Raw genomic sequence first — 12,826 nt, 5'->3', positions numbered from 1 at the left:
AACTATAACAACCTCGTCTAACGAGTTGGTTTTGTGACAGGGCTGCCAGTCCTTACGGTTGTTGGATCGATTCGGACAACCGAGCCAGCGTACTAATAATCTTGGAGCATCTGCCTTCTCCAGTAGTGTTACAATTTCTTTATATCAGTATGATATAACCCTTCGTGAATGCATTGATATACATTCAGGGAGGTTTTGCGTTTTTACGAATGCTCAGACAAACTAAATGTTGTGTTAATTTGCCTTAATGTAATATCAAGACTACTTGCTACATTTTCTACCGACAGCACACTATTGTTATGCACTTCCTAAACACACTCATGTAAGAAAGTAGCAGAACTTGGTGGTGGACCGAGGCTAGCCGTTATTGAGCCGATTATAAGGATGGACTGGATAAGAGAAGTTGCTGATGCAAATCAAATACTCCAAGGTATAACGATGTGGATTATGCTCGCTGATTATAGACATCACAGGCCAAGCACGTGTCACATTTAAGCTACACACTGATGTCGAGCAACCATTGGACAATGGCTAAGAAAGCCCACATGTAGCGAAGAAGAGTTTGTTTTGCTCAAATGTGGATGATCACTTGAACAGTACGGAAGGTTCGTGAAAACAAGTTCGCAATAAAAGTTCACCAAGACTTAAGAATATTAACTAGAAAAATGGGCAGAATTGGTAGCTTGTTGCGCTAGAAACGTTTTAACCGGACAGATTATGGTCATATGAATGTGCGGCTACAAAGCATCGCAAATGCTGATTGTTCATTGGTTGTGGCCTGGATCTCAAACATTCAATTATTGCAGTAACTTCAATGATTCAATTAGTGAATATCTATGTATTATATAGAAAAAGAGAGCTGTGGCTGTCAAAGTATTTTTTTGCTAAAAATTATCAAAGAACTTCAAAGCTATGAGGGTTGAAATTATTAGAATATATTGACGATCGGGAATCTTCAGTGAGGTGAAATCACACGACAAAATCACACTGTAGTGAGAAGAATACAACAATTATTCTGGAATCAAGTCTTGGAATGATAGCGATGCATATGGCACAGTTTCGATAAAATTCTATCACTGTAAAGTTGTAAAAAAAATTGCGTACATTTTTGGTGTGAATCACTCCAAAGCAGACCTTATAAAGAGAAAAGAAGTATTGACACAGACTATGCGGTAGCAGATCACACCTCGATATCGAGAAGAAGAAAAAAGAAACATAGCACGACATATGCTTCATTAAGTCTTTTTTCTTCTTACAGTATCACATGTATTTAGAGAATTTCGATATTTAGCAGCCAAAAATAGTACCTTAACGCTGAATGTGATGTCCTATACTATAATTAAAGAGTATATTAATACTTCCGTTAGTTCAGTTGAATTTTTTTCTTTGCCACCCAGTTATATTAAAATTGTATTTACCGAGCTGACGTACTTTTCCTTCGTAATCATTGGTCACAAAGTACCTCAAATGATTGTAGTCGAATACTGTCGGAGCCAGTCCCGTAAATGCCGCGGATAGGAATAATCCACAAGAAATAAAGCAGATGCATCCAGTAATCACAGGAACTTACGTGCTTATAATTCAACTTTCCGGAGCGTTTTCCAAAACCATCTTTAAAAACGAAATCCTTGGCGCAAAATCCTTGCTCTTTTTGACGCTACCGTTGGCGCAAATCGCTATCATGACCACAATTTTCTCGTTTCGTAATTGCTAGCACGAGACAAGTTTTGATATTTACAAATCCACCGCGAGCATCTCTCGCTCGCGCGTAGTGTGGTACCGGTGCTCGAAACTAGGATAGCGTCCTAGTGCTCTGTTGCCTGTATTCAGTCCTAATTCTGTCGAATAGCTTCCGGACAAAGCTCGTTCTTGTAGAATACTGTCAGATGATCGAGTTAAGTCGCTTGAGCTGTGTTGTGAACGCACGGGAGCGAGACCAACCATTAATCGTTCGGAACTACCACTGTTGGTCGAACTTGCGTACATTGGCTTAAAGTCATTCGTAAGACTGCTTGAGCTAACAGATCGACGAGTGCTCGACGGTGGTCCTGAGAATACCGCCGGTGTGGCAGCCACATTTGACCCCATAACATCTTCATGAAAACGAGATGGCGGTCGCTGATAATAATTGACATCTGCTTGATCATCTTCGTTTTCAAATAAACGATTACGGGCTTTGCAGTAGCATGAAAGCACAGCAACAACAGCTACTGTGAAAACGAGGACACCACAACAAATAATTAACGCGATTTGCCAAGTTTCGAGACTGTCGCTACCATTTCCTGTAAATATCAAAAAATAGTGTCAATCAACACGATAGTTACCATCATATTAATTTTGCTGGTTCTCACCCTGACTGACCGAGTCGCTCCCTATATTTTGGTTTGCATTACTATTACTCGAATCAGAGATGTTGGTATTAGTTATTGTTGGAATAGTAGTCGAGCTATTGATCTCTTGAGTCACAGCTGGCGCCACAGTAGAAGGGGTATCTGTGTCCGTATAAGACACCCATCAAAACATGATTTCAATATGTGTCAGAAGAAGAGTCAACAACTTTTCAATAACATTGTATCAAAGTTACCTGGCGTAGGTGTGACCAAAGTAGGAGATTCTATCGTTGGTGTTGCAGATGACGGAGATGTCGTGGTACTGGAGTTGCTCGTTGGAGTCGAAGTATTCGATGTTCCATCGGGCGAGTAGTCACAATCGCCACAGTCCGTTCCAAACGTGCACGTGCCGTCGCTGCTAATGGCGTACCCAATGATGCCATTGCCTGATGCTGAATAACACTGACCACAGCTGCAGCTTCCATCACCAACACGTGCCCCCTGCCGTTGACCACTGCAGGTGCATCCAGCGCTTCCTCCCGGTCCAAAGCCTGTCAGCTCAGTCGTGTAGCAGATCTCGGGACATGCTGCTGCTTCAACTAGAACATTATGACCACTACTTTGAGTTTCAGCAAATTTACATAACAATACACTATACATACCGTGGACATGCCCCAAGTCGACAATGACCATCATCAAGAAGCACCACGTAAGCATGTTGCTTAGTAACTATCGCACTGAATAAAAAGTCTTGGCTCCAGTGACCCGAATCGTCGCAAAGTATACAGACGCAAAACACTTAAGTAGCGAGTTAGTGGCTTGAAAGCCTATGGCCTCCTCTATGCAAACGCTCGATGACTGCACCGATCACAAAGCGACGACAAGAGACGACAATAAACTTTATAGCAATAAGCGTAAGTTATAAAAACTGATTGCGTATAAAGCTCAAGGGCAGTCAAGAGTGCCGCACAGTAGCACTTGCTACAAAAGTGTTACTTCCAGTGCAAGAGCGAGGAAATGGAAGACAGCTTCGATGCGTGGGCACTGCGCCAAGTAAGTCAGAACATTCGACTCAGAAAAAGGCCGAACCAGATGGAGAGCGAGAAGCCAATGAAATTTGGTCGTGATCATTTTGTAGAAATAGTGCTATGTTACAACAACTAAAATAGAGTCTACAAATACTCGTTTGTACTATTTTAATTCGTATAATATTAGATGAAGTATGAGAGCTCAAACAACATAAGGCTTAAGTTTCTCACGATTCCTTACCTGCCAGCCATAGAGATTCTTAGTGGTTCGAAGACTTATGTGTGTATTGATACTTTAATTTATTCATTTTTATACGTATGTCAGCTTCACGAATGTTGAATGAAGTGACAAAGACATGGAAAGTTACAATCTCATCGAATGTTGAGGACAGGAACTCTATACTTAAAAATTCTATAGACTAAAATTACGTCCTATTGCGACATGTTATAGATATGTCTACTTAATGAGCGTAATCCGTCCTTCAGACTTTTTGTAATCCAATAATCGCTTTTTCATCAGAAATTCGGCCACAATATCAGGAACTTGAGATGCTTCACGTATAATTTCCCCCTTAAACCATGCCGAACAGCCATCTCCACCACCAGCAACAAATTTGGACGTAGCTACAAGGAACTCTTTTTCCAAATCAACTGATTCGCCATTATCGTGAAGCATTTCTGTAACACATGGCGGAGTGACGTTCACATCGATTGTGATTTTTAATCCAGACACATGTGGATGTGAACCACTCTGTTCTGGGTATTTGTACAAATGCTGAACAAAGGCATCGCGTAGATTACGACCTGTAATACGAACGAGGACTGCAGGTCTTGGAAATGGCATCTCGTGTTTTAGTATCCCAACAGTAATACTCGACTTAGCAGGATATTCTCTGTCTCCACGAATAAATCCTCCATTAATGAACCCTATATCTGCTGTCAATTCAGCACGCAATGCATCGGCCACTAAATTTCCACCATTGCATTCTCCAGCTCGCAATAATGCTGTTTTTGTACTAAGTGGAGCCAACAATGTTGCCAATACTTGGTCATTTCTAGCATTCGCATCTTCAATAGCCATTTGTTCCATGTATTTGTACAAAATTTGTTGACATGCTTGCTGTGGTGGTACATTTGCATTTGCAAGCATACTCCATTGTGGAAGAATATTCACTCCTTGCGCTGAATCTTTACACGAGCGCTTTATATCAAATTCGAGTCTGGCTAGCCACAACGCATTCTGTCCTGACTTGTGAATTAACGTCTTGCCTTCGTACATTGTGAAAGGTTCGTGGTCGTGGCCTCCTAGAATCAAATCGATACCAGGCACTTGACGAGCAAGCTTCTTGTCTTGTGATACAGAAAGATGAGTCAGTGCCACAATAAAGTCTGCACCTTGAGCTTGCAACTGGTTTACACAGCGGCGAGACGTCAGAAAAACATCATCAAATTGTACGCTAGCGCCTGGGAACGACAGCGTCGGAGTCTCTTCGGTACACACTCCAAACAATCCCAGCTTGAGACCATCCTTTAAAGGGATAATTTCAGTATCCACAACACCTTGAAACAATTTGCCGGAAGCCGAATCCCGGACATTCGACCCAAACCATTTCGCAGTTGACTCGCGCATTCGCAGCTTGAGTTCTTCTGCCCCAAAGTCAAATTCATGATTGCCTAATACGACATATCCAATATTCAAGTGATTCATAAGCTCAATCATGTGTGCGCTGTTTGAAAGCCATTATAGCGTTTTAGACGTTTCAAAACTATAAAAAGTAGATACTTCATAGGACGTACCCTTTAAACCGCTCAGCCATTTCTGAGCCCGATAGAAAATCTCCATTTACTGTAACAAGCAGCGTAACATCATCTTGAAGCGCAGCTTTCTGTTGCTCAAGCAGAGTCGCAAACTCTGCGATACCACCGTGTCCGTGTTCATTGGGAACCATGTCATACACGTCATTCACTGTAAGAATCACAAGTTTTGCACTTTGATCTTCTGACGAATGTTTTTCATACTCGAGTGCTGACGGATCATGGTCCGGTAAGACGCCGCTTGTAGTTGGCGAAGAAGATTGCAAGTCGGTCGTCTCTGTCATCGAATAAAAAATATAATGAGATGATGTATATAATGATAATAGACGTGAGTAAAAATAAATTAGTCAAAGCTTTTAAATATTTCAATGATTGCAGAATCATACACTATTCGTAAGCTAAAGTTTGTGTCAAAATTATCAACAAAATTGCATTACATTCTGTCATTTTCATAAGCTACACAACAAGAAATAAATGAAAAAAATTACCGCCAACCACATTACAATCAAGCCGCATAAGTAAAGCATTGTTCACCATCCGACATGGAGATTTCTTCACAATTTGTCGAATTGAGAAACAGACAATGCGTGAAGAAACTATTGATGCATCAGTTGCCTTTCAGGATTAACTGTATAGTATATGTACCACCGGTACTTTGTTCTATCCTATTGCGTAGGACTCAATATCACAAACGGTTCAATGTCTCATTTCGCACTAGGACAGAGTGTTGCAAGATTGATCTGTTACAGTGAATCGAGAGGTAAAAGCACTAAAACTATACTATCACTTTAATCACCGTTAAATTACGGCAACCGGTGAAATACTGATTGTGTCGGAATTAGGCAGGACGGTGCTATTGCAGCGGGGTTGCCGTAGCTCTTTGCTGAGAGGAAGCTAAGCTAAGGTCACCGACCTTACGTTCTTTCAAAGAGCCAATACAAGTGTAGCGGATCGCAATACTTCTAAGTATTAAGGTTTTACCAAGGCAAATGAACACTTCTGTTCAAAAACAAAACTGTATTTAATTGTTTTAGTTGCGGCAGAGTCGCCAGTTTCTAGACCATAGGCTTTCATAATTAGTATATTGATACCTAATTAACCTAAATAATATAGTATTATCAAGCATTCTGGCAATCCTGCTACGTAGTGGCTTCTTGTTAACGTGTAGCCACAGCACTGTGTAATACATACCTATCAACGGTCGCACAATTTTATACGACCCACTCTTTCTCAAAGGGCACATCTAAACCCGTTGCAGCTATGCTCGTGCCCGCGACCAGAAACGCACCAGCATCAGCATCGATAATGCCACAACCAAGAAATGTTAAGCGGATTTCGATCTGTTCCGAACTACAAGTGCAAGCATTGCGTCTTTGTCTCGCCAAACTTCATGGATAGACGTCGCTGTCATACCTGGTTCACTGCGTTTGTAAATCGTTTCAATAAATGTCAGAAAAATTATTGCGATCAGCCACTAAGTTGTGTGGCAGTGAATTAAATCAGCCTTGTCCGCACTATTTGATGGATCCTCTACCACAACATGCGACAACTATGGAAATTGCTGACCAAAAACGTAGTACAACCCTTCTTCTCAGCTTTCCCTCCAAAGTACTTCTTACAATAGGCAGCCATTTTTGTCTCGTTGTCATTGGCCTCACACGTGTCATTTTTTGCTAGCTCCTAAAACATTGCTTCCATCATTTCTTTCTGGAATTGCTATAAAGCTTTACTAGCAATGATTCAGCTTATTATTAACGATCTAGGTATCTGCTTTATTCGGCAATGCAATTATAAAACTTGCGAGGTGAATATGCGCTTGTTGTCGTCAATCAATTAAAATTCTCTATATACTTTGCGGTAATTGTGACTCGTGCTTTCATCGACCTGGTTTGAACGTCTGGTACGCGATAGCTATATTGTTAGACAATATAATAGACAACAGTTGATGAGAAGGATCAAAATAAGACAAGCTCAAAGATAAAAATAGGATTAGTCAGCATTTTGGATTTGTTTGGCAGGCATAACGTATCTGGACACGCCATCTACAGCATGATCACCCTGCCATTTGCTGCACTTTGTTCACATCGCATTTACTTTTCAGTCCCTCCAGTTTTCTATTGATACTATGAAATCAAGCAGTTAAGACTTCTGATGAGGTGCAATATCTTTCTCAATGTCGTCGTCGTCACGGTGGTGAATGAAATTGCGCAAGTAGGCATATGTAAAGACGGCTGCTCTACTCCCGTGAGCTCACAAGGAATCGGCACTGCCCTCGACTTCGTGATTAAATTCTTCCCATACAATTCACTTCATCATGTTATCCAGAGTCCTCTGAATTGCGACCCATAAACATTATGCCAATTAATATGTCATACCTCAAATCGTCACGATAGGCAATGGTTTCTAAATTGCAATCTGGGAACATTCCGCCAACCAAGTTGGCCCAATCACAAGCTATTTCGCCTTTTGAAGATCTAGATTTCCTGTCGCGAGCTCGCTCATTATTGCCAGATTTCTTCCAGGCCTTAATCAATGATGACAGGTCATCTTCAAACAAATGTCTCCTGCTTGAACGTATGAAGTGAATCCTCCCAAAAACATATCCAAACTGATTTTCGGTGCTTTGTATCAGCTTTGACATCGTTTAAAATGTTCCTGCAAGAATCCCACACAAGCATTCTCCTTTAGACTTGACTGTGACGCGCAAAATTACATATCCCTTCCATGAAATCAGTATTTCCTAATTCACGCAGGTCTTGCTTTGATGTACTAACCATATGACATGTTTATTTGAATAGGTGAATCTTTGCTCTTGATGAAGCGTCACTTCGCTGCCATCAACCTTGACGGTGAGCTCAACTGTTATTGTCACAGAGGCAAATTCAATGATTTGTAGAAGAACGTGACGTACACCAGTTATATCCTCTGTTCTGCGCCACGGGCTTCCAAATGAACAACAGTATCAATACATGAGCCTCGTGTTTGAAGGACCGCAACTTGATCTGAATTTGACCAGATATTTCGTTAACTAAAACGCACGATTCGTTATCAAACCGACAACACGAGAATCAATTGCTTGGTCAACCAGCCATCAGATACCGTGAGCTTACCTTTGTATTAAGTTATCCAGTTTGGTCACCTCTTGAGCAATGATGATATCAGTCAGGTCGTCATCATATTCAGTAAAGTTGCCTGTGCACCCGCCGCCGCTTAAGCGCCTTCTTTATGGGAGTCTCGAGAATTCTGGATCGGCTCGCCTACCGGGTCCACACCGTCCCTGGGGGAGCTTAATCTTCTTTGCAGCCGGTGTAGAAATGACACTGGCGTTATCACGAATCCATTCGACTACTTTCAGTTTAATCGATTCATCATATAACTTATATTCTGAAATCGCTTGAACTTTGCACTGGAGGCACGGCCAATAAACATCGCCGGCGCGCTCTATGAGGAGTGCATTTTATTCGGTACATCGTAGTCTTATTATGCCCACTAAAAGAGAAAGCGCACTATTAGTTAGTAAGCTATAATAACCAAAACGTTTTTTTAAGCGAGTATGCGGCTGTTGGTGGTGATATCGGCCTCATTTGCGCAGTGTGCGGACCTGGAACGATGTCACGGCATTTCTGAAACTCACATCACATCATGATATAATTATGAATGTTTGCAAGTACCAAAAAACAGCATCTACGAAAATGATGGAGCTCCAAAAAGGAAAGGTCTACGGTGTACGTGGGCTGCTAGCCGCGCGTCAGACAATAAAGGCGGTTCGTTTTAGGTTAAAGTAACCCAGATATAATGGGGACGCTCGGTTTCGCTTTTAATTAGAATCGACAATTCAAAAGTTTGTGAATGCAGAACATTTGAGACAAATCGTCCTTAGTGCAAATGCACGACAACCTCGTTGTACAATGTATAACGACTAATAATATAAGATTTTGACCATAAATTAACTTTATAGCCAAACACATAAATATGATAGTGCGACATGACAACTGGTCGTTTAAATTACCACGAAGAAATTGCATGAGATTGTGTGTCAAAGTACACGACCTTGTTACGGCTCTCCAACTTAGCCAATGAACGATTCTGTTCGGACACATCCAGTCTTTTACTAATGGAGGCCTATTCACGTCAAAAATTCCCAATAAATTTGGATATTGTCGAGCCATTGGACGGTGTCGATTTGGGAACTAGACTACACAACTATCAAACATTATACAAAAATTCCGTTTGGGGTATTTTCCGCTGTAGCTTAACAAACACACGTTATATATATAGCATGCAAATCTCAGATGTATCAGTATCGATACGGAAGAAGATTTGTATCGGAGAGACCCGTGGGTCTCGTAGGCTGCTCGTATCAAGTGGTGCAATACATACTTCTATTATTGAACATAGGAAATGAGTTTGATTTCACAAAAGTCATTGCTTATTCATACTGTCCACCCTTTACGGGGAGTGATGCAATGTTGAAAGTCTGTGAGCCGTTATCGCCATGATGGCGGCAGATTCTGACCTGGATGCGGCAACATTACCATATTTTAAGAGTCTTCAAACGAGTGCGGCTCGCACTTATCCTTTCCGCGTCAAAGTCTACGTATTTAGGAGCAGCGGAGGGTGTTGCATTAACTGTGGTGTTCAGCTCCTGTACCGCGCGGGCCGGTGGCAATGTACGTGTTTGTCTGACCAACTGTCTGCGGATGGTGACCGATGGACATGTCCAGCTTGCTGCCGAACACTCATGTCAAAGATCACCAAATTCTGCCAGAATGCGTGCCGCCACAATGGCCTTCGGTGGATCCTCTCTTCGAGGCGGTCACAGTGACCGTTTTTATGGAGGGCCTCCGCATTGCCTACACACGTGTCGAAGATCTGACCTGATGACACATTTTACACATGCGCACATATGTGCTTATCCAATGGTTTATCTTCGACCTCCAGTATATGGCGCTCGACGAACCGTACATCTTCTATCTACTAAAGTGGTATTCGTGGGGGCATCATGTACACCATACAGTATTCGTACTCGAATAGTCCATGACGTACGCGGTGAGTCGGTTGGAATTCGATAGCATTGACACAAAGATTTGCAGGGTAACCGGGCAACCAAATGCTTCGACAAAGTGACGTTTAAGCTTACAAGCGCATTGCTTTTCAAAGCTTTTCAATAATGCAATACATTTTCGTTCGACACACAAAACCCACAAAATGTTTTATTTCTTCGCGGCGTTGCCATCGTGAGATACTGAAATTTATAGTTTGGGAGTGCATCTACCGCCACATTAAGCCGCATGCTCATATTACCTTTTGAAGGTACACTCAGCATGGAATGATAGCTATCTTGACATTTTCTGCGACAAATGTTTTGAAGGTATCGCTTAGCTGGTGTGACCTAGATGCAATTATCTGTCCTTCATGAACCTTCTTGACATAGTTTCAGATCATGTTTAGGAATGGCAGAACTAGCAAAACGGCATGTGTGTATTGTTTCAAAGTCTGACTAATCACTTGCTTTCGAATGTGACGTAATAATCTTTGCCATATGCTGAGATTTACTTCTTGCAGATACGTATCGGACAAGCTATGTCAGCTTATTTGCACAATACTTGTGGAAGTAGCTGGTCAGGTTAAGCCATTTCAAAGGTTCATATTAAACCAGTGGCACTTAAAAACTCGCACTAGATTATCTCTTGCCTTTCAATCCGCAGACTCTTCTCCAAAATAAGCAGCCCAGAAATAAGTCTTCGCTGGCGCCTCAAACAATTTTTTACGCTGGCAAACAGCTTAGTCACCTTGCTGGTGTATAATATGCATGTTCGCATCCGACACTACATACTCTGCACGAATATCAGCATATATAGACAAAAACATGGTTAAACAGTCGTGTCACCAGACGGTTGAGCGTCGCCGCTGCATTCAATTGTCTCTAGGGCATAGCCTGCCACTTCCGGCACATCTCACTCGGGTTAGTTACTGCACTGAGAGGGGTGTATTTACATGGGTAGCCCATCAACTAGGTCAAGAGCATTGATCAAGGATAGATCAACCAAGCTGTTTCGTAACATCCTCTTTCTGAAAATTATCGTTTGCGTCGAAAAGATGGTCGCAATTACCGAGTTGTGCACACGCACGATTTACCCCTTGCCTTTTGCCTATCAAACTGTATGCGTCATTAGATTTACTTTGGTTTATCAATCCCTTTTTTGCTTTGCACTCAAAACGCATTCACGTTCTCAGGCTGTTCTCCTTACTGAGAATTATTGACGTGTGCCGTAACATGCACCACGTCATTCGAAACCTCCCTCCCTCATTCTAGTTTACTTCTTTCTTCGTCGCCATGGATCTTCAACAAAGTAAAGAAGGCATTCGTTGTATTTTTGACGATAATCGTCTCACACGTTGCACTCAGTGCTCTGTAAGTTACTTGACTAAGGGATTTAGTCGAGAGCACCTCACCGTCTTGGAATATCTTGTGCACATCCTACAAAGGACTTGTCGTGTTCCGCACACAGATAGAGATTATGCATTTGGAAGCAAGTCGATCTTAGAATGGGCTTGCAATGCTGCTACCTCCATCTCAAAATTATTTTTGAGTGTGGAGAGAATTCCGCAACTGAGGAAGCAAACTGTTATTATTCCAGGCTTTCTGGAGCTACTTGTCTGTACTCGAATAAATAGCATTCATTTTATTCGATCAAAAACATGGCCTAGAGCTCCACTAAGATCAAAAAATCAAAACATGACTGTTTGAATAAACGTCAAGCTGTCTATCAGATTCTGCTGCATCGGTGCAATGATAATCAACTAGAAGACTGTGCCATTACCTAGACTTCTCCCAAACTTACTTAACGCAAACAGCGTATTGGTAACATCTGGAAGCAAGCCCAAAAAGGGATTTTTCAGTTATCGATGTCAGATCGAGACCAAGCAGAATTTTTAGGTCGTCAAGAAGTATCCATACCCTTACTGGTAAGGATTTGAAGACTGACTCACAGGTCGGCAGCAATTAACAAGCCGGTGGCGACTGTACATGATATCCTTAAAGAAGAAAAGCTCAAACCGATCTCGAGCATTCTTGAACCGGGATTGACGGGGTGAAACAAGTCCAATAGAATCGATTTCGTTTTGTCTTTTATCGACAGGAAAGCGTTGAAGTTCTCTCATCTTATCCATGCCTAAGCTCACCTCGATGAAGTTTTTTTAAGTAAATCAAGCAGAATTATTCCCAAATTCTCATATCGCGTCACTCAAGCAAGCGCTACATCACCAAAGTGATCCACGACGAGGTCCTGACAGAAAACGATGTTCGATGCAAAGCTGGGCATTTGATCTTTTGTTTTAAGAAAGAGGCAAACGGGCCTTTTGTTTGTAACCTGTCCTCGTGGCGCGATGGCCACAAACACATTACAGCTGTCAACCATCAGGAATACGCGAAGGTGTTGCTTCAAAGTGTCATTTCAACGATCAAAAACAAATGACCGAAAGGCTGCAAAAGCATGTCTATCCATACTGAGCAGGACAATGCAAAAGCGCATTGTAGCCCAATTGACCCAGAAATTGTCGAGCCATGGAAGCAGATCGGACGTTGCATTAACCGGTCAGCCTCTTAATAGCCCTGACTGCATTATCCTTGATGTGGGATTGTTTCAGCGT

At 41.9% G+C, this 12,826-nt stretch overlaps 3 protein-coding genes across 3 annotated transcripts; all 3 read right to left on the bottom strand.

Moving 5' to 3' along the window:
- Nucleotides 1-1,734: 1,734 nt before the first annotated feature.
- PHALS_13997 (Concanavalin A-like lectin/glucanase, subgroup) lies at nt 1,735-3,047 on the bottom strand (the record flags this gene model as incomplete). The annotated part of the gene is made up of 4 exons (XM_024729723.1): nt 1,735-2,282; nt 2,352-2,492; nt 2,585-2,929; nt 2,993-3,047. 4 exons carry the CDS (start codon nt 3,045-3,047, stop codon nt 1,735-1,737), a joined length of 1,089 nt encoding a protein of 362 aa, XP_024580072.1.
- A 768-nt stretch (nt 3,048-3,815) lies between these two features.
- On the bottom strand, nt 3,816-5,457 carry PHALS_13996 (calcineurinlike phosphoesterase; the record flags this gene model as incomplete). The annotated part of the gene is made up of 2 exons (XM_024729722.1): nt 3,816-5,085; nt 5,156-5,457. The coding sequence occupies 2 exons, from the start codon at nt 5,455-5,457 to the stop codon at nt 3,816-3,818; spliced, it is 1,572 nt and encodes a 523-aa protein (XP_024580071.1).
- A 2,033-nt stretch (nt 5,458-7,490) lies between these two features.
- PHALS_13995 (uncharacterized protein) lies at nt 7,491-7,814 on the bottom strand (the record flags this gene model as incomplete). Its single annotated transcript, XM_024729721.1, has 1 exon — nt 7,491-7,814. One exon carries the CDS (start codon nt 7,812-7,814, stop codon nt 7,491-7,493), a length of 324 nt encoding a protein of 107 aa, XP_024580070.1.
- Between the last annotated feature and the right edge of the window lie 5,012 nt (nt 7,815-12,826).

Source organism: Plasmopara halstedii (genome assembly GCF_900000015.1).
Source record: "Plasmopara halstedii genome assembly, contig: Scaffold_816, whole genome shotgun sequence".
Lineage (NCBI taxonomy): Eukaryota > Oomycota > Peronosporomycetes > Peronosporales > Peronosporaceae > Plasmopara > Plasmopara halstedii.
Note: the sequence above shows the minus strand (reverse complement) of the source record. Positions and strands in the feature narration are given on the sequence as shown.